The following is a 22061-nucleotide window of genomic DNA, read 5'->3' as shown; positions in this document are numbered from 1 at the left end:
ATTTATCTTAAACTAATGGTAAATCTGTTAAGTGTTGAAGGGATAAGATTTGGGGACTAATAGCTCTACATATTGAATGGAAGTGGGGTTATTTTGCATGTCATGCTTTTAATTACTTTATGATCTTTATCGCTAAAATCTCATTCCTCCTAACTAAAAAATGTCTGATAATTGAGATTGGCGTGAATGATAGGCAAATATTATTTCTTTTTTTCTTTATACAAGATAAGGTTTATGGGGTACTACTTCAAGCTTAGCTCTTCCAACTCATTGAGATTACAGCAATTCCTCATGCATAAAATGACGTACTAAAATTTTGGTGATAAGGTTGATACTTTGATCCATGATTTACAAAAAATAGTTGGAAGATGTAGAGCAAGGAAGAAGCATGTAGGGTCTAATTCAAGCTGATAAGTCATATTCAATACAAAATGTCTAATCTAAAGTTTAAATTTGAGCCGAACTGAGATTTTTAATTTTAATTAATAAAATTTTCGATATACTTAAAAATTATTTGAGATCAATGTTAAGATTTTTAAATTTAATTTGTTAATTTCATTAGACTATGATTATTATTTTTTAGTATGAGATGATTACAAGATAACATATGTTCATAATTTTTTTAATCATTAACAAAACACATACACCATACATGAACCCAGAACATCAAAGAAGAACAAAACACCATTTAACCACTTAATTGATTATGAACGATGATAAAATCAAGTACATCTGATGAAAGCAAATCGATAATAATTAAAATATGTCAAGAAAACGTTCTTTATGTTTTATTTTTATATTTCTTTAGCAAGTTTTGCAAAGTTGAGAGATGGGATGATGTGCTGAGCAATGTTACATAAGCAAAAGGTAGTGTTTTTTTTTAGTGGGATTGTAGGTGAAGTCTATTCATTTTCTTTGTTCATGGATCACCCTGATGCAACCAAGCCCCCCCCCCCCCCCCTCTTTATATCTGAATCTCGTTTATCCATGGCTATGGCTTCCGCATGGCATCACTTGAGCTAGTGATTTTCGTCGTCTTTTTATTCAATCATCATAAAGTGCATAAATTTAAACCACTTTTGTCCCCATCTATGCTTTTCATTTTGCATAAAAAATGTATGCTACCAGGACTAAGGAATGTATCTTAGTTATAATCTGAATTAACATAATTCAAAACGCCTTACTTCCCTACACTGGTGGATGTAGCTTACTTTCACGGTGGATAAATACATACTCTGAAATCTGTATTATCTATCTTACTATTTGTGTAAACTTTGAGAATTTATTTGTATCTACCTATTTCGTGGTATTAATATATGTATATCTTCCCTTAAAAAATATTTATGAATTCGTCACTATTTCAACTCTCATATTTCTCCAACTCTAGATATTTGTATTTTCGAAAATGGTAATAATTCAAAGGAGTGTACCCTTATCGTGTCTGAGCATCCTCGTCTATGTGAGGAGAGAAGATAATAACGTAAAGCAAGCTTCAACTCAAGCATATAATTTTGGGTTACATTTTAATCATGCCAATCAGATTTTACATGAACGTTTAGAAACTAAAGAGTCGAAATGATTTGCAACGACCACATCAAGCGCACCTTTGAATTCATTGAAACTTTCAATTAATGCAACAAATTTTGGTTGGAAAAAAAAAACATTCATTTTCTATATTCAGAACAGTATATACATCATAACTTTACAATTATCAAATATCAAGTAAGAATGAATTATTTCCATTGTTGATATTTCCGCACATGGTAATGTATATATGTCCATTGATAATCAAAAGGAATAAGAGGTGCTCTAAAGACCCAAATTTTTGACACAGTTGCAAGCCATGCAGCAGATTCTTTGTAAGACATCACATCACTTTCTGTATTTACACATTCTACTTCACATAATGAGTAGCAAAGAATATTTTATGGAGTCCTATGATGATCTCACGGCATGGACAAAAAACCAAGTATCAAGAAGTTGAATGTCGACATTTTTTAAGCAATTTCTCAAAATACTCGGGGAAAACTGCAATATAAGATACAACTAAATAACTACGGTTTTATTGAGAAGCATAGATGCGGCTGTAAGGAGAACCGAATGATTATATTGAACATATGTTGTCACAAGTGTCTTACCCGTCTGGAGCTAAATTAGGACAGTGTGTACACATAGGATCAATGCTGAAATCTTCATTACAGTACTTGTATTCTTCATTATGATTCTCACAACTGGTTTCAGGAGAGCTGCCAGAAAGAGCTGCAGCTATATTAGCAGTTGTTCCTAAAGTACAGCGATCAACAACATTGTCTGAAAGGTAAAGCATGTCATTGGCTATTGGATGGCCCATACACTGCAGATGCACACTAATCTACAATAAAAAAATTGTCAGAAAAATAAGAAGTTATTGGGAAAAGCAAATGCAAAACTATTTATAAAAAGATGCATGAATCTAGTAGTTTTCCTAACAAAACCTTAACAATATGATATATGCATTACTTATCCAGAAGATGACATATCAAAACTAAGTTCACTGTAGAAGTGACAAATACAAGAAACTTTCTAAATTGACAGAAACATAAAAGTAAGAGCCATTCCAAGATACGAAGTTGTAGTAAACAGTTTAAAATTTAAAAGCCAATTCAGAGTGCCGGAGTGTTGAAATAGAAAATAATTGAATGTAACATAATTTTAGAAGTGATCTAGTGTGCAGATAAATATCCAAAAGCATCTCCTGTCCACTAGAACAACTACAAACATCTCCTTCACTGGTCTCAACAGAAATTACTTCTTATTTGTTGTGCATTATCTTACTTGATGAGTTCGACCAGTAACTGGTTCACACAAGACAATGCTATGTGTCCCATTGGTGCTAATCCTAGTAAACTTTGTACGTGCAGCCTTGCCCTTCAAGGTAGTATCACCATTACAGATGCCAAGCTGCATAAAACAGAAGATGCTCTACGATTCAGTACAACCGCAATCCACTTTTTTCTAATTTGAAAAGTCTCTCATCAGATCATAAACTAATGGATAAGAAACATCCTTCGAAACCTCATGAAACTTTCAGCCTTAGAGAAGAAGTCTCTACATAATTAGCGGTTCAAAGATTTATGGATCACCTACAGCCTTGTTGAGTTATTCAAAGCTTAGAGATTTAATTTGATTAACAATAATGAGAAACACGGCTATGATTGAATTGGACAGAATGTTAAACAAATTAATTAATGGCACAACTAGTGTTCCATTTAAAATAATAATAATAATAAAAAGGTAGCCTTTAGTTTCAACTTGTATTAAGCAACAAACATTTTTCATATTCTGGGCTACGAATATGCCTTGCATACAAATCATCACTAAAGAGAGGAACTAGTGGGGTGCAATGTATAATATTGCAGTAAATATACAAGCGGACATTCATAACTAAACTGGCCTATTTTCCTCTGTATCTTTCCCTTTTCTTGCACATGGCATACATCAACTATAATAAGTGGAAGAAAAACAAAATTATAATCACATTAGTAGATGTAGGAGAAACACACTTACCTCTGCAGTGCTCCTTCCCTCTCTAGCATTGTAATCTACATTGGAATCAACAACTTGCTGAAAAAGAAAATCACTACAAAAGTAGAATGGGATAAAATGTGCATCAGGTGAAGGCAGTGCAAAAGTATTTAACTAATGATTAATTCATTGTCACACCAGATCTCTCTAAAACATCAATAAATAATTGAATGACTAATATTTTGGCTTTAACTAAAAATTACTTTGCAATTTTCAGATTACTATCAGCCTACACAGTTGAAAAAGGTCAAGTTAATTGTTGCAAGATTCAGATGACAAGTTTCTGAATACAGTTACCTTAAAGTAACACTTCTTTTAAAGAAAAAGAGATTTTTTTGGGGGCTGGGGGGAGAGAATGTCAAGAATTAGAAAAGAAAGAAAAAGGCAGAAGCTTCTTCTACAAAACACTGATTCTAGATGGCGAACTAACATCAAAGAAAAGCAGCGAGAACCTATATCTCATAAAATATATTGGGTAAACTACATCAGATATCACTGAACTTTAGGCGTTGTATTGTTTATATCACTGAGCTTTCAATTTTTCCAATTATAGCATTGAACTTCGATTTTCGTTTCAATTATGCCACTTGGGCATTAAATCGTTAATAGCAGGTTCAAAACGACGTCGTTTTGGTGAGGTGTCTACGTTGGCAGCCATCAGCCACGTCGGCAGCTGCCAACCACATCATCGTGCCGTAACGATTTAACGGTTCAGTAGTATAATTGAAACGAAAATTAAAGTTCGGTGCTATAATTGGCAAAATTGAAAGTTCAGCGTATAAACAATACAACGCCTAAAGTTCGGTGGTATCTGATGTAATTTACCCAAAAAAATATTTACAATACCAAGCAATTCCTCATCACTAATCGTTATGTAAAGAAACCAAAGAAAAAGAAAAGGTAAAACTTGATTGGTGAATTTCCCAGTTTAACCAAAAAAATAAAAAGCTCTGACAGTATCTATGCATTTGATCAAATTTGAACAAGCAGAACAATTCAAATTTGGACCCAAATTACATGAATGCATACCTCACCCTCCGGAAACACTCCAAAAACCTTTGCAGCATACTGTTTCTGTACCAGTCCAGATTCAATCCGCAACCATTACATTCAGATTAAAATGAAAAGTCTAAAATTTCTGGATAAAACATATTCATAAAGCAGTTAAATTTTTATCTTTGATGCACCGCACATCTTGAGTCTATCATTCTACCAAATGATGCAATAGTGCACAACGTGTGGCCATGTTGCTAAAACAATTTTAGATAAGCATATCAAATGGAAAAGGATGCAATCGACAGTCGTTTGTGTTCCATATTACCAACACAGCAGTAACAAGTTTTAAGCAAAACAAATAGCAAAAATGTTTGCCTACACACACAAATAAATATATTTATATATAAATATATGGGTAAAGTATAGTAATGGTCACTGAACATTTCTGAAGCTTGCATTTAGGTCCCCCAACATTTAAAACTTGCAATACAGTCCCCCAACATTTATTCCGTTTGCAATATGGTCCCCCAACTTAAACCACAGTTAGAAAATTAGGATAAATTATATAAACGGTCATTGAACTTTTCAGTCACTTGAATTTAGGTCCCCCAACTTTTAAAACTTGCAAAACAGTCATCAATTTCATTCTAAACCCCAATTTCCAAAGTAATTCAATTTTATTCTAAACCCTAAATTCTAAAATACTTCAATTTAAGGTAATATAGGCTTGAAGAAAGAGTTCAAGGCACATACACAACGAATAAAAATATATTTATATAAATGTATATTTATATTTAGATGTATAAATAAAAAATATATTCATATATTAATGTATGAATCATTTATATTTTTTGAATATTTTATTTTTAATAAGAAATTAAAATTATTAATTATATTAGAAATACTCAACTTAAGATTATATATATAATCATGAATTATAAATATGAAAAAATAATTATTAATTTAGTTTAAAAATATATAAATCTTAAATTTATTCTTTTAAAATATTGTATCAACTAATATTTAAAAATATATTAAATCTATCAAACAATTTATCAAATATAATATTTTTTATTGTAAAAATATAATATTTTCCCATCATTTATTGCTTTCAAATTTTTTGCCGAAGTTCAAATCTCATTATTTCCATTTTACATTATATTCTTTTTTTTTCTGGCATTGATCATACTATTAGTATATGTATTATTGTATATCTCTTAACACAAACGATGGTGTTAGCTTAGTGGCTCCACCCTGTATCTTTCATTTGCGTGACTTAGGTTTGAGTTTGCCCAAGACCCAAATTTTACTTCTTTGTAACTTAATTTCTTCTAATTAGGAGGTGACATGTGTCACCAATAACACATATCATGATCATGTGTTAACACATGTCAGATCCTGATTAAATGATTAATTTATTAAATTTTATTTAATTTAGGACCAAATTGATAGCATATATAAATAATTAGGTGGTAACATGTGTCACCAATGACACGTGTCATGATCATGTGCTAACACATGTCAGATCCTAATTAAATGATTAATTTATTAAATTTTATTTAATTTAGGACCAAATTGATTATATAAATAATAAAGACTGAATGTATAATAATACCAATTCCTTTAACTGCCACATCATCATTTTTATCAATTGGTAACGACTAGTGGCTTAGTTGAAACAGTTAAATAATTATGTGGTATGATTGATAAATTTAAAAGATCGATGACAAAAGTAAAAAGGGCTAGATAGTTAAATTGTCAACCGAGTAGTTTACACTTTTATTTATACGTTAAAATAACATTTTATAAATTTAAAATTCGAATTATTTTCAATCTCTTCTATATCCTAACTACTTTTTTTAATTAAAAAATTTCTTCAACAGATAAGAATTATACTATTATATTTATATAAAAAATATGTATCACATGAAATAAGATGAAATTAAATAATAATAAATTTGACATAATTGAATTTAATTTAAGTATTTTGGAATTTAGAGTTTAGAATAAAATTGAATTACTTGGAAATTGGGGTTTAGAATGAAATTGATGATTGTTTTGCAAGTTTTAAAAGTTGGGAGACCTAAATTCAAGTGACTGAAAAGTTCAATGACCATTTATATAATTAATCCTAATTTTCTAACTGTGGTTTAAGTTGGAGGACCATATTGCAAACGGAATAAATATTAGGGGACTGTATTGCAAGTTTTAAATGTTGGGGGACCTAAATGCAAGCTTCAGAAATGTTCAGTGACCATTACTATACTTTACCCTAAATATATAATCGCAGAAGACTTGCATGCTGTCTAAAAATGTCAGCATAGCTGGATTTTTGGCCATGATAAGCAGTCCCGAGACCAGACGATCTAGACGATGAATGGCTAGGATGATAGTGTCAAGGAAAAAGTAGAAAACTCTGCTTTCAAAACTTTACCAAATCGAAAACTGCAAACAAGATTAATTTGAACAGACTATAGGAGTAGCCTTAAAGTACAGTGAAATATTTGCACCATATGGTGCTAGATTTGGATCGATACAAAGGAGCCAGCCCATGCTCTGCTTGGAGAATACCCAAAACTGTGTTTTTACGATATTGATCACACGGATGTACCTACAAAAACATTACAAAATAAATTGAACATTTGAACTCAAAGAAAATTAAATAAAGGCACAGTCACTTACATCATATGGCAAGAAGAGAAAAAGGTTCCTTCTCTCTTCATCCAATCAATAAGCACGTTTTAGATGCCCCAACGAACATACAGCCTAATAAAGTTGAATGGGGTACACTTGACAAAGACTTACAGGAACAGATGCAGGTTCGCAAACTGTCAGTACATCGGGTTCACTTTGAAGAATCTCAACATCCCAACCCATCACTGGTGATTCATGCTACAAACTTTGCAGAATCAGTTACAAGTTCCACAACTTCTAAATGAAATCATGAAGAACACAAAAAAAAATAAACAGAGCATACAAAAGCCATAGAGAAATAAATAAATAAATAAACTAGAAAATATTATTTCCAACGATGTAAGTATGAACAAAAAACTCTTGCTTGCAAAATTATTCAACACCCTCCTTCCCACCCACACCCCCACAAAAAAAAAGTTCTAAAATTCAGTGAAATTCAATGAGATCAGACATTGAATGCGATATGTGATGAACCTGTGTAAGAAGTGGCTAATCTTCTGGGATCGTTTAACAATGTAGGAAACAGGTACATTCTCTCCATCCACTTGTATCCGTCCACATTTGACAGCACTAACCTGCAATAATTATTTCCAAATAACAGAAAATGTAAATATGTAAACATATTCAAACATATGCAAATTATAGTTAAAGGAAGCAATTGCAATAAAATTCTATAAAGGTCTTTGCTTGAAACTTGCAACACATTTCAATTAATTAATAAAACAAACTAACCAACAATTTGGAGTCTATTGTATGACCAACACTGTGTTGGTTAAGAGAGAAATAAGAACAAGAAAAGAAAACGAAATAGAATAGCACATTTCCTTTCGATCCAAATCAATCCTTCTAAATATGAAAAGAAAACATTCATGTAACTTGAAGAAAAGAGAGATGAATTACATAATATCTCTAGATCGGCCTCTGAAATCTTGAGAAAACAAATCCACTATTGTTTTACCCTCCCATCGTTTATTCACCTGAACAAAATCAACAATCAGTAAGGTACTTTTTATTAGATATGCCGAATTAGGGTTTAAGAGATTTGCTACCATGCAAATTCAGAGGGAAAGAAAAACAGATAGAGCGAAGAGAGAAACTAACATGAGAGACGAACTCAAAGTAGTACGGTAGTACGTGGCTATTCCCTGTCAAATTCCCGCCAAAAACTTGAGCTCCTATAATCTAATTAAAAAGGCAACTGCTAATAATAAAACCTTAATTTACCGCTGTAAAGAACATAATCTTGTTTCTGAGAAGCATGAGGAGGAGTTTGCCACGTAATCTCCATTTTCCTTTTCGTTTTCTCCCCCTTTCCTTCTTTCTCGGCTTCCTCTGTTTCTTTTCTTTTTTTTTTTTGTTGCCCCCTTTAGTTATCTATGATTGGTGTAAGGAGTAGACAGAGGAAGAAATGACTCCCACTTTCGAAACGACGTCGTAGTAAAAACAATTGATACGACGACGTTGTAGAAACTGAAACTGAAAGCAAAACGACTTTCGTTTTCAAAGTAGCTGTTGCGTTATTTGCAAGTAGCATGGGACCCGAGCCCAACGGGTTCAGACCCTATCGGGTCGAATTAAATTCGTATTTAAGGTAAAAAATATCTGATTTAAAAATAATATAATTTTACATTATATATTTAAATATAATTACAATAATACTCCTCAATATATTATTTTTTTAATTAAATCATTATTTTTATTTAATAAAAATACTATTTTTTATTATTTTAGGTCGGATCGGATCAGATTCGAATTTTATCTCAAAATATCGGATCGGGTGAATGAAATATTTTTTTAGTCGAATCGAGTTGGCCGAAACCCGATCTATGCCCATCCCTATTTATAAGATTACTAGACTTATTTGTTTCACCAAACATTAATCCTTTTAAACAGTTTTAAAAAATAGGGTAAACTATCTGTTTTCCAAGTAAACTATTATTTTTATTCTATTTTAATATCTAAATTATATTTTATTTCAAACCATACATATTTTTAGTTTATGTTTTCTTTTGATATTCTACAGTTAAAAATTTAATAGTGATATTGACATATTATTGTATGATAATATCAAGTTATTATTAAAAATAAAAAATAGTATGTCAATAATTATATTAATTTTTTAATAATGAGACATCAAACTAAAAAAATAAACATTATATATTTTTTTTTTAAAAATAAAAATTAGGTATCAAACCGGAATAAAACTTATAGTTTAATTACTAAACTTTTAGTGTACCTTAAAATACAGTATAAATTTTAAAAATAAACCCTTCGAGTGGGAGCTTCAAGTCAATCAATTATTCCTTTAGAATTCAGGTTTGAATTTTACTCCTTTCATTTTTTTGGTCGGTACTTAAATTTAAAATTTAGTTGAATTTTCAGTTTTGTTTTCCGTTTGTGGAAAATTTAGGCGGTGGATTTGATTTGATGAGCCGTCGACGGTGATGAGTTGGTGAGTGGATTTGAGGAGGAATTGAACAAGTGGAAGCAGGTGCAAAAATGTCGGAGGAGGATTTGGTGGATATAAAGTTCAGGATTTATGATGGGTCGGATATCGGACCGTTTCGATACTCCGCCACATCGACGGTGAATATACTTAAGCAAAGAATCGTCTCTGATTGGCCTAAAGGTTTACTCTTTTGATTTCTTTCACTTCTTTTCTAATTACTTATGATGTTTCTGATGTTAGGTTCGCTTAGTTATTGAATTTCACATTTTTTGTAAGATTTTTAGGTGAATTTCTATTACACCATGTTTGGATAAAAAAATATAAAGGAAAGGAAAAGAAAAGAATATTGAGAAAATGAAATGATTCACCCATATTTTGTTTGGATAGTCTAAATTAGCGAAGGAAAGGAAAAGAAAAGTAAAGGAACTTCCGGACTTCGTTTGGTTAATCTGTGGAAATGAAAGCAAAAGACTGATTATCATAAAATTTTCCATTTCTAATCTCATTATGAAATTACTTATGTAAGAGTTAAGAGGATAAAAAAATGGGGTAAATGAAAACAAGGTATTTCAAGGAAAAGGAAGGGATATTCAACTCCCCTCACTTTATTGATCCAAACAGAGGAAAGGATTTCCATTTCCTTAGCTTTCCTTTCCTTTCCCTTATTTGTTGTCAATCCAAACATAGGGTTAAATTTATATGAAAAATAACTTATCTATTGAACACTGCCACACTGGTGGAAACAAGCAATCCAGGCCAGAGCTTTGAACCTAATTATTGTGCCCGAAGACTGATGAAGAAGACAGTAGGGTTAGTCAGTCAATAAATGAATTAAGAAAGGGTTGTTTTACAGCAGAAGGGTGTAGTAGAGTTTTAGGGTAGATAAACTTGGAGAAATCATGTCCTTCACTTCGGAAAAATACCTATTGATTGCCTAATGAAGAGTGGAGATACTCTTTCTGTAGTGTGGTATGTATATTATTTTATGAATTTGGTGCATAATCCATGTCAATATGATTTTATGAGTAGTAAAATGTTCTTATGAATGTATATTCAGAGGAAGGCATTTGGATGTTTAGACATTAAATATTACCCTATCTCTTCAGTTTTTCTAGAATATGCATGTCTGCATTATTTCTGACACATATTTGCACACTGGTAGAACAGTAAGATCCTCCAAATATATGGAATGAGCGTACCTCTGTTGGACACATACACGTATCTGAAACCCACCCTTAAGCTAGGGAGCTGTGATTTGAATGCTTGTTATAGTTGTAAATCATCATATTGTCATACAAATGTTCCATTGATGTTATCCTCATCATGGTTTTATTTTTTGAATAAATGGATTGTTAAAAGATTGGCCTTGATTGGATATCCAATATAGCTAAGTATCCTCAAAAAATGCATCAATTTTTCTCATTTGAATAAATGGATTGTTAAAAGAATGGTCTTGATTGTATTTCCAATATAGCTAAGTATCCTAAAAAAATGCATCAATTTTTCTCGTTTGAATAAATGGATTGTTAAAAGAATGGTCTTGATTGTATTTCCAAATACAGATAAGTATCCTCAAAGAATGCATCAATTTTGCTCATTAGAATAAATGGATTGTTAAAAGAATGGTCTTGATTGTTTTCTTAATATGGCCAAGTATCCTCAAAGAATGCATCAATTTTGCATTGCATTTTTGTTTTAATTTTCTTAAATGTTGCTTCTGCTATTACTTAGGGAAGACACTTGTTCCAAAATCAGTGAATGAAGTAAAGTTGATAAGCTCTGGTAAAATTTTGGAGAACAACAGGACTGTTGGTCTCTGTAAAGTACCCTTTGGTGAAGTCCCGGGTGGAGCTATCATAATGCATGTCGTAGTACAGCCATCTCTCACAAAAGCTAAAACAGGTATTCTTTATCTTTATCTTCTTGTTGGACCATCTTTTGTTGCTCCAACTCTTTACTTCTCTTCAAGTATTAGTTTCTTAAACAGTTCCCTATGCATTTTTGGACATAGTTATGGTGATACGAGTATATGACACTCCTTGTATATGAAAAAAATTAGTAAAAGTTGAACATAACCATGTCAAGAAGTCCAAGCAACTGAGGAACTATTCTTTTCAAATCTCAAGATCTCCTATTTATTTCCATTTAAGCTTGGGTTTCTCAATAAAGAAGACACAGGCTGCTTGACACCGATCTGCACTTGCACTACACAGATAAAACCCTAAACTTTGAATTCTTATAACTGCTAATCAGGGTGTTTAGGTGTACCGCTGATATTGTCTTCCCTGTAACTTCATCATTTATCACTGATGAGCATGCTTCTAGAATCATGATGAACTTATAAAGAGGCCATATTTATCCTTTTTTGCATCTTTCATCATCTCTGCGTACTGATAAGATCAATTAAACCCCAGAAAGTATTAGTAATGGGATTGCTTTTGGTCTTTAAGGTCAATGATCTGAGTCACCAACGTTGTAACATTTCATATATTCGACTTATTCTTGGTTTTCTGTCTAAAACAGAAAAGATCGATGATTCACCCAAAAAGACTGCATGTGGGTGTTCTATTTTATGAAGGCAAGCATGGAGAACTGGAAAATTGTTTATGCCTTAAACCATGTTTAGAAGTTAACCGTTCTCTCCGAGTATTTACATGTGTATGTTTACCCCAAAGCCCAAGTGTGGAAGTTCGTAATGGAGTGAGTGACAATGCTGTGCATTTTTAGTTTCTTTGGTTCATTAGGACTTATTTGGTTGGTTTCAAATATTAGCTTTGAATTATTTGTAAAGTTGTATAGACTACTCCACGTAAAGACGAAATGTACACCAAATTGTAAGGATAATGCCTTTGTATAAAATGCTATCCGTTACTAATAATGAAATGTTTCTATTCCGCCTGCAATGCAATAATAAGCATTTTCATGTGTGCCATGAAAGCTTATAGCTTTTCATTATTTTGATAAGGAAAGTTTAGGACCGTGTTTAAAAAGGAGCAGCTGAGGCATTCCTAGGCGCTAAAGCAAGGCGAGGGTGAAGCACCTAATTGGGTCTAGGCGAGGCGATTTCAATTAAGCGCAGCAAGGCACGCCTAATACGTGGAGGTGTAGAAAGGCATGCCTGTTCAATTTTTTTTGTTATTTTTGTCTTTTTTATTTTGTTTTACATACTAACTTGTGTCAAAATTTGGTAGCCAAACAAAAATGACATTAATAAAATGAAATCTAAATCCTAAACCCTAATACATAAAATACTAATGATGAATTCTGTTTGGTGTTTACATTGCATTCTTGATTATGTCCTTTTTAACACTGATTTAGGGTATAGAGATTTGAGCCAAGCTCAAGCTGTAATAAGAGTTTGACTCAAATAATAGGTCTTGAAACCCAACATGAGCTTGATTAACTTCCAGTTTAAAATGTGGGTTTGATCCAAGACAGCTCGATTAACTTAGTAAAGCATGAACATGAACTCAATTTCAAACTCGATGAACTTGAAAATTTTAAATTCTGCTTTAAACCCATTATCATGAACCAACTCATCTAAGTCCAAACTAAGTTGGCAATTATACCAAACCAAGATTTCAAAATGGATGCCCAGAAAATATTTGGCTGAAAAGAAATGCGAGCTCAGGATGTAAACAAGCCTGAAAATCAACTCAAACATTACCAAGATACATATGGTTTATTAGTAAAAATACAGATTATAAGAAACAAGAGATTACTACAAATCTTTATCCAATAAACAACAACTAAATAGCCTTAATTAGATAGAAAAAAAGCTCAATCATGCAACAGAAAAGTATGACCACAAGAGCAGGACAAAGAATTTCAACCGTTAAAAGTTACTGTTATATCTAACCTTAGATCTTGCTAAGAACTTTCTCGACCACAGAATTTGTCTTTTGGGTGTCTTTGGGAGAATGTTTCAGCGTAGTAAATCCATCTTCAAACTGTGAAAATGCAATTAAAGACACTGCAACAGACTCGTTAAACCTTGCTTAGAACTTTCTCGGCGGCTGCAATTGTCTTCTCAATGTCTTCTGAAGAATGTGCCAAGCTTGTAAATCCAGCTTCGAACTGTGAAGGTGCAAAGTAAACACCTTCTTGCAGCATTCCCTGGTAAAACCTGGCAAATTTTGCCGCATCAGTCTTCTTTGCATCATCGAAGTTGTGAACGGGCCCTTCTTTGAAGAAAAACCCAAACATCCCTCTAATATGATCTCCACAAATTGCATGTCCTGTCTTCTTTCCAGCATTTAAAATGCCCTTTACAAGATCTCCGGTGATCCTATCTAGGTATTCATATGTTCCTGGCGCTTTCAACCGCTTAAGGGTCTGTATCCCGGCTGTCATTGCCAATGGGTTCCCACTCAATGTCCCAGCCTGGTACATTGGTCCCGCTGGTGCCACCATCTCCATAATCTCCCTCCTTCCTCCATATGCACCAACTGGCAGACCACCACCAATTATCTTCCCTAAGGTTGTTAAATCAGGAGTTATTCCAAAATACTCCTGTGCCCCACCATAAGACAAGCGAAATCCGGTCATCACTTCATCAAAGATGAGGAGAGCATTGTTTTCCTTGGTTAGGTGACAAATGGCTTCAAGGAATTCTGATTTAGGGGTAATAAAGCCAGAGTTGCCAACAACAGGTTCAAGAATAATCGCTGCAATTTCACCTTTGTTACTGTTAAAGAGACTTTCGACAGCTAATATATCATTGTAAGGGGCAGTTAGGGTTCCAGAAGTGGTTGCTTTCGGAACACCGGGAGAGTCGGGTAGCCCTAGGGTAACAACCCCACTACCTGCCTTGACAAGAAACGGATCAGCATGGCCGTGGTAACAACCTTCAAATTTGATGATCTTTTCTCGGCCAGTAAAGGCACGGGCAAGGCGGAGCACACCCATACACGCTTCTGTACCAGAGTTTACAAACCGAACCATTTCAATGCTAGGAACTGCTGAGATTACCATCTCTGCCAACACATTCTCAAGAAGACAAGGAGCACCAAAGCTGGTTCCTTTCTTCATTGTCTCGGACAGGGATGCAAGCACCTGCAGATACATTTAGCAATTGTAAACTCTCTTCTCTCAATCTCTCCATTATTGTTTTATTAGTTCTGAGTTGAGTTGATGCATCATTGCGTTTATGCTACGATGACTTTTCATTTTTCTTGAAATACCCTTGTACAATGCATATTTGGACACGAGTGTGAGGATTTGACCCTCCAAATACATACCCATGTCCAAAACTAACGCCGAGTCCAAGTAACATTGCATCACATATAACAAAATGAAGTTCAAAATCACAAAAGCAAATAAAGTTATCAACAATAAAAAACATTGCCAAACAACATTAACATTGAAAAATTCAAGGACACTAAAAACTTGTGGCATTTGTCATTCAAATTATGAACAAGAATGAAAATAGAAATAACTACGTTCGACAGAGACTAAAATGCAAACAAGATATGAATATGTTACAAGGAAAACGTAGATTGAAGGAAGAAGAGGGCTAACCTCAACATCAGCATGACCAATTATAGCCGGTCCCCAGGAGCCAACATAGTCGATATACTCATTACCGTCTATGTCCCACATGTGAGAACCCTTAACCGAGTCCATGAAAATTGGCTGTCCACCAACAGATTTGAAGGCACGAACAGGAGAATTTACACCTCCAGGCATCAAATTCTACCACAAAAAGTTCTTGAAGGAGTCAGAGTTCAAGGACTTCAACAAATAACTGGTTCAAAATAAGAGACGGAAGAGGAAGAGAAAACCTATGCTATCTACTCGACAGTGTGTGTCGGGTAGGGGTGTGTATCCCATTTGGATATGCTAAAATTTTCAAACTTTTTTATATATACTTGCAGAATCATATCTCAACTCATATGTCTAGGTATAATATAGGAGAAAACATAGTGAGAGAACGCTACAAACTAACCTCACTAGGTTCAAATCCATAAGGTATAGGTCGAAACTTAATATCAATGACACAAGTCACAAAACAATATCCAATTAGATGTAATAAAAACTAGGAAAAAAGCTAATACTAACGAGGAAAAAAACCCTAACATCATGAACCTCCCGCATTACACCATTTCAGATTTTTTTTACAATTTCCATACGTTTGACTCTTTTCGTAGTTCCATTGAAGCAATAAGAAATCAGTAACCACTTATTCAATGTAGCCCTGATCAGGGACTTAAATTGCGCTTGCAACTGTTTTTTTAGTCACATTGCGTTTATCACCGTTGCGGACATAGGATTATATTAGGGTCATTGTGGGTATCGTAGATTATTTTTAGAAGGAGCTGATTTTTCAGAAAAGAAAAATAGAATAGCTGAACAATCGCGTGACACCGCTAATTTTCACAATAACGATGTCATTATTCCCCTACCCGACGCTATTTAAATCCCTTCCCAGACATATTATGACGACGAATTCAAAGTTACTTTTCCTAATCATTTGCATTCTTTCAACGCACAAAAAAACCCAAATCAAATGAACCGAATTTAAAAGCAATTCAAATAATCAGCCTCAACTTGGCAAGATTCAAACAATCCACAAGTAAGCAGAGAAATAAGGAAAAGCGTTGAGAATCACCATGGCAGCATTGAAAGCTTCTTGAGATTTCTTAAGGGTATAAGTCGTCTTCTTATTATCTGAAGAAATGGTCATTCGAACACGGAAACAAGGGGATCGGGAAAAAGAACGAGTTGTTTTATGAAACTTTGAAGAAGAAAGCCCACCAAAATCAACACCTCCGACTCCGTTGATTGAAGCTGCCATCTTTGGTCTCTCACTGCCTCTGTCTCCCCCTGTCGTCTTTATTGCTTCGTGATCTTAATTACCGATGTGAAGAAGATGATGAGGAAATTGTATTGTGCCAAAACGAAAAAGCAAATCGCCGATAGCGATCGCCAAACTTTTGAGTTCTGGGTTTTTATGTGTCTGAAAGTCAAACAGTTGGTGGGTGGATAGTCAATTTGGATTAACACTTATATTTATATTTGTGTTTTTGTCTATTTTTATTCACTAATTTTAAAAATAATATAATATATAATTATTTTTATTTTTAAATTTAATTAAGAAATAATTATTACAGATTAACTATTATTAATAATTAATAGATTATGTGACTGATATTTTGCATGATGACACAGTTGGTTAATATTATTTATATATTCTATTAATTTAGTTTTTTTTAATAAATTAAAATAAATTTAATCATTCAATCGAATAATGTCATGTGTTATTAGTGTCACGTGTCATGTCACGTGTCATCATTTGATTGGATGACTAACTTTATTTTAATTTAATTGTACTTTTAATAAATTAAAATAAATTTAATATATTAAATTAATAAAGTTAGTCCTCCTAACGAATGATGACATATGACACGACATGTGACACTAATGACACATGATATCATTCGATTGGAGTATTAAATATATTTTAATTTATTAAAAATATAACTAAATTAAGAGAATATGTAAATAACAGGGACCAAATATGTGATTATATCAAAATATTTAATTGTTGTTAACGACAATTAACTCGTGGTGACCACATCTTAATTAAATAAAAAAAAGTGATCATATATTATGTTTTTAAAAATCAATAAAGAATAATGGATAAAACACAAACATAAGTGACTAATCATGTAATCATAGTCAATTTACTCAATTTGTGAGAATTTTAATATAATCATCCATTATTTAATTTTATTAATTTTATTATTTAATTTTTTAATTGAGATGAGAAGCCAGTAAAAGCGAAAGATTACATCATGTATATATCATTGTTATTAGGGGTGTATTCGGTTCGGTTCAGTTCAGTTTTTTACCAAAAATTGAATCGAACCGAAATAAACGGATTTTCAATATTTAAACCGAAACCGAAACCGAATAGTTAAAAAACTGAAAAAATCGAAACCGGTTTTTTCGGTTTGGTTTAGTTTTTTTAACGGTTCGAGTTTTTCGGTTCGGTTCGGTTCGGTTTATCGGTTTTTCAATAAAAAAATCACTTGAAACTATAATTTTTTTTACAAAAATTGCCTATTCGGTTCAATATGGAATAAATGGGTTCCATATGGAAAACCCGAACCGAACCGAATCAAAAAAATAAAGCCTTTAAATCGAACCAAAAACCGAACCGTTTAAAGCCAAACCGAACCGAACCGAACCGTTTTACTCGATTCGTATCGATTTTTCGATTTTCTCGATTTCGTTGCTCAGCCCTACTTGCTATTTACATCTAGGAGTTCAAAACTTATCAGACAGGCTTTCAAAAATAACAGTGTTACGATTACTTAAATCAGCAGATTTGGCTAAGGCGTCAACAAGCATGTTGCCCTTTCTTGGAATCCAGTTGATAAATGCCACCCAAGCCTGTCTCTGAAACTTATCAATGGCCCGAACAAGAGATAAAGAGCTGAAGGCCGTATCCGTTTGGTTCAAGAGTTTTGTTGCTTCGAGGGAATCTGTTTGGATCGAGAGGAACTCAAAACCATTTTCCAAGCAAGTAAGCCAGTGTAGATTGCCCAAAGCTCTGCTTAGAGAGGTTGCATAATCCCAATGAATTTATTGAATCTAAGTAACCATCGCCCTTCATGGTCTCAAAACACTCCTCCAATGGTTCCTTGTTTTGTGGTCGAGTTAACGAATCCATCGACAATCATGCAAATCCAACCAGAATCAAGGGCTTGCCAACTGATCGGTTGAGGAGCATGGTGATGATCATTGGTCGAGCAAAGCCTGCTCTCTGAATAGAAACACGCCCATGTTAAGCTTCGGCTAAGAATCACATAACATACTTGGGAGGTGTTGCTGAAGACCATATCATTGCGGTTCTTCCAAAGCTGCCAGACCATCGAAGCGAATAGCGAGGTCCAAGGCAAGTCCCATTGAGTGACTGTCGAGTTTGAGTTCAAATTGGTAGAAAGCCACTGTTGAAGATCACTAGAGAAGAACGAGCTAGCCATCTGTGGTGGAATAAGAAGATCCCAAATTGCTTCCCTGCAGTCACGCAAAACTTTCATGGTTGTTTCTGCAAAAGTATGGCAGCTTGGACAAAAGGGGTGCCGCTAATGGAACGTCTGCAGCGTTCGAAGTTTATCATCAGTTTCTGCTTGAAAGACAACCAAAGAAAAAAAATTAAGTTTTGGGGTACAGGTAGTTGCCATATAATATTCCAAATTGGCAAGTTATAATCCCATGTGCTTGCGGCTAAAGAAGTGTACGCTATCTTCATTTCGAAACATTTTCTTGTGCTTGAGCTCCAGTAAAGTTGATCGTCAGAGTCTATCGAGTCTAGACTTTTGATGCTTCATATATACGGGATGGCTTCATCATAGAAAATATTTGAAAACTTGTCTTCATCCCAATCATCGTTTTGATAACGAGGTCCGAGAAGGAGATTATATCCATGCTCATGTTTGGAATTTTCAAATGATACCTTAAGAGGCGAAGAGATGGGATCCAAGTGTCATCAAGGGGACATACATGTTTTCCATTATCGATCGACCAAGCTATGCTTGTCTTGAGATCATTCCAAGAAGACGAGATAGCTCTCCATAAGGGAGAACAATGTTAAAAGTTGGCAGCATTAGTCAACATAATGGGGTGACAATTTGGCATCATTAATGGGCGGCTAAATTGGTCAAATATTGGCCACCAAATTGTTGAAAAAATTAAATGGAATAATCACAATTTAGTCATTGAACTTATGGATATTTATAAGATTAGTCCTTAAGTTTCAACTATAAATACTCTAGCTCATTTGGCTTCAAAATCATCCCAAAGCATTCTAGCTTTCTTCCAATACTAGAGAGAATTTAGAGAGTTTCTTGAGAGTTGTTTTCTCCTTTTTATCAAGAGAGAATTATCATTATTTTCTCCTTGGTAGATTGAGAGAAGTTGTAATTCCTATTTTCTCATAGTGAAATTCTTCTACCGTTGCCCGTGGTTTTTACTCTATATTATTTAGGGGTTTTCCATGTTAAATTTTGTGTCTTCTTTATCTTCATTTTTATTTTCTCAAATTATCAGTTACGATTTTGCTCTATCCGATAGCCGTCTTCCGCAACAATTGGTATTCGAGCCAGATTTGAGTGTGTAATATCTGCTTATTGTCTTTGTGGTTGCCACCAAAAGGAGGATCCTCCAACATAAGAAAGTAAGAAGGTATTACCCATTCTTTGAAGGTTCCAGAGAACTATTCACAATAGTGAAATAGTGGGAGGTATCCGTAATAGAAGCTATGGCAACGAAATTTGATTTTGAAAAATTTAATGGGAGAAATTTCTCATTGTGGAAATTGAAGATGAAGGCCATCCTGAGGAAAGACGGTTGTCTAGCAGCTATCAGTGAAAGGCCGGTAGATTTCACAGAAGACAACAAATGGATCGAAATGGACGAGAATGCTATGGCAAACTTTCATCTAGCATTAGCAGATGAAGTATTGTCAAGCATTGAGTACAAGAAAACAGCTAAGGAGATATGGGGTCATCTCACCAAATTGTACGAGGCCACATCGTTGCACAATAAAATTTTTCCTAAGAGGAAATTGTACACTCTCCGGATGTCAGAATCTACTTCAGTGACGGAGCACTTAAACACACTGAACACTTTATTTTCTCAGCTTACATCCTTAAGCTGTAAAATAGTAGAACAAGAACGTGCTGAACTTCTACTTCAAAGTCTACCGGATTTGTATGATCAACTCATCATCAACTTGACAAACAGTAATGCCACCAGTCTAGTTTTCGATGACGTTACAGTTGCTGTTCTACAAGAAGAAAATCGGCGCAAGAACAAGGAAGACAGACAAGTAAATCTGCAACAAGCAGAAGCGTTGACAACGATGAGAGGGAGATCAACAGAACGTGGCCAAAGCAGCAGTCACAAACATGGTAGATCGAAGTCGAGAAGCAATAAGAATTTAAAGTACTACAACTATGGAAAGAAGGGTCACTTGAAGAAGGATTGTTGGAGTCTAAATAAAAACTCTAATTCATAAGGCAATACCACAAACACTTCAGATGATGGAGATACTCTATGCTGTGAAGCGTCAACCACCGTGGAATGTAGAAAAAGATTTGTAGATATATGGCTCATTGATTCAGGAGCAACATATCACATGACCTCAAGAAGAGAATGATTCAATCATTATGAACCTGTCTCAGGAGGATCTGTGTATAGTTGCAATGATCATGCCTTAGAGATCATTGGCGTGAGAACCATCAAATTGAAGATGTACGATGGAACAATTAAAGTTGTTCGAGATGTGCGGCACGTGAAATGCCTAAAGAAAAATTTATTATCCTACAGATTATTGCAAGATTGAAACACGGAAAGGAATCATGAAGGTGTTCCGTGGAGCGCTTGTGGTGTTGAAAGGCGAAAAGATAACTGCAAACTTGTACATGCTGAAGAGAGAGACTTTGCTAGAAGCTGAAGCCTCTGTTGCCTCATGTAGTTCAGATTCTACAATGTTATGGCATCAGAAACTTGGACACATGTCAGAACAAGGAATGAAAGTTCTTGTGGAGCAAAAGCTACTTCCAGGCTTAACAAAGATAACACTTCCTTTGTGTGAGCATTGCATATCAAGTAAACATCACCGGTTGAAATTCAACACATCAAATTCTAGAGGAAAAAGTGTTCTAGAATTGGTTCATTCTGACGTATGGCAAGCACCCGTTACATCCCTAGGTGGAGCAAAATATTTTGTCTCATTTATTGATGATTACTCCATGAGATGTTGGATGTACCCTATTAAGAAGAAGTCAGATGTGCTTTTAACTTTCAAAAACTTCAAAGCACGGGTGGAACTTGTTTCTGGAAATAAGATCAAGTGTTTCAGAACAGATAATGGAGGAGAATACACAAGCGAAAAATTTGATGACTTTTGCATGAAATAAGGCATCAAAAGACAGTTAACAGTGGGGAATACTCCTCAACAAAATGGAGTGACAGAGCGGATGAACATAACTTTGTTAGAAATAACAAGAGCAATGTTGAGGGATGCAGGCCTAGAAAAATCATTATGGGCAGAAGCAGTCAATACCGCCTGTTATTTGGTGAATCGAGCTTCATCAACTGCAATAGAGCTGAAGACACCAATGGATATGCGGACTGGTAAACCAGCTGATTATTCAAACCTCCATGTATTTGGAAGTATTGTGTACGTGATGTACAACTCCCAAGAAATTTCAAAGCTAGATCCAAAATTCAGGAAATGTAAATTCTTGGGGTATGCTGATGGTGTAAAGGGGTATCGCTTGTGGGATCCCACTGCTGCAAAGTGATCATTAGCAGGGATGTTATCTTTGTAGAAGATAAGCTACAA

The 22061-nt window shown here is 34.1% G+C and overlaps 3 protein-coding genes across 4 annotated transcripts; 1 reads left to right on the top strand and 2 right to left on the bottom strand.

Moving 5' to 3' along the window:
- Positions 1–2134: 2134 nt before the first annotated feature.
- On the bottom strand, positions 2135–8542 carry LOC120124767 (RNA pseudouridine synthase 7-like). Its single transcript, XM_039143347.1, has 8 exons — positions 8469–8542; positions 7706–7829; positions 7366–7452; positions 7055–7171; positions 4594–4638; positions 3547–3603; positions 2815–2940; positions 2135–2371 (listed from the first exon to the last, which is right to left on the bottom strand). Exons 1-8 carry the CDS (start codon positions 8540–8542, stop codon positions 2135–2137), a joined length of 867 nt encoding a protein of 288 aa, XP_038999278.1.
- A 951-nt stretch (positions 8543–9493) lies between these two features.
- On the top strand, positions 9494–12606 carry LOC120125100 (membrane-anchored ubiquitin-fold protein 3-like). 2 transcript variants are annotated; one of them, XM_039143589.1, is made up of 5 exons: positions 9494–9570; positions 9665–9883; positions 11435–11605; positions 12118–12120; positions 12227–12606. In XM_039143589.1, the coding sequence occupies exons 2-5, from the start codon at positions 9754–9756 to the stop codon at positions 12277–12279; spliced, it is 357 nt and encodes a 118-aa protein (XP_038999520.1). In that variant the 5' UTR covers positions 9494–9570; positions 9665–9753; the 3' UTR covers positions 12280–12606. The 2 variants fall into 2 exon arrangements, with proteins under 2 accessions (XP_038999520.1, XP_038999521.1); XM_039143590.1 differs by lacking the exon at positions 12118–12120.
- A 737-nt stretch (positions 12607–13343) lies between these two features.
- LOC120125099 (glutamate-1-semialdehyde 2,1-aminomutase 2, chloroplastic-like) lies at positions 13344–16616 on the bottom strand. Its single transcript, XM_039143588.1, has 3 exons — positions 16314–16616; positions 15224–15397; positions 13344–14758 (listed from the first exon to the last, which is right to left on the bottom strand). Exons 1-3 carry the CDS (start codon positions 16497–16499, stop codon positions 13691–13693), a joined length of 1428 nt encoding a protein of 475 aa, XP_038999519.1. The 5' UTR covers positions 16500–16616; the 3' UTR covers positions 13344–13690.
- Between the last annotated feature and the right edge of the window lie 5445 nt (positions 16617–22061).

The sequence above is a fragment of the Hibiscus syriacus genome, unplaced genomic scaffold (assembly GCF_006381635.1).
Source record: "Hibiscus syriacus cultivar Baekdansim isolate YM2019G1 unplaced genomic scaffold, ASM638163v2 tig00110429_pilon, whole genome shotgun sequence".
NCBI classification, from domain to species: Eukaryota; Viridiplantae; Streptophyta; class Magnoliopsida; order Malvales; family Malvaceae; genus Hibiscus; species Hibiscus syriacus.
This window is presented reverse-complemented; position numbering and strand designations above follow the sequence as displayed.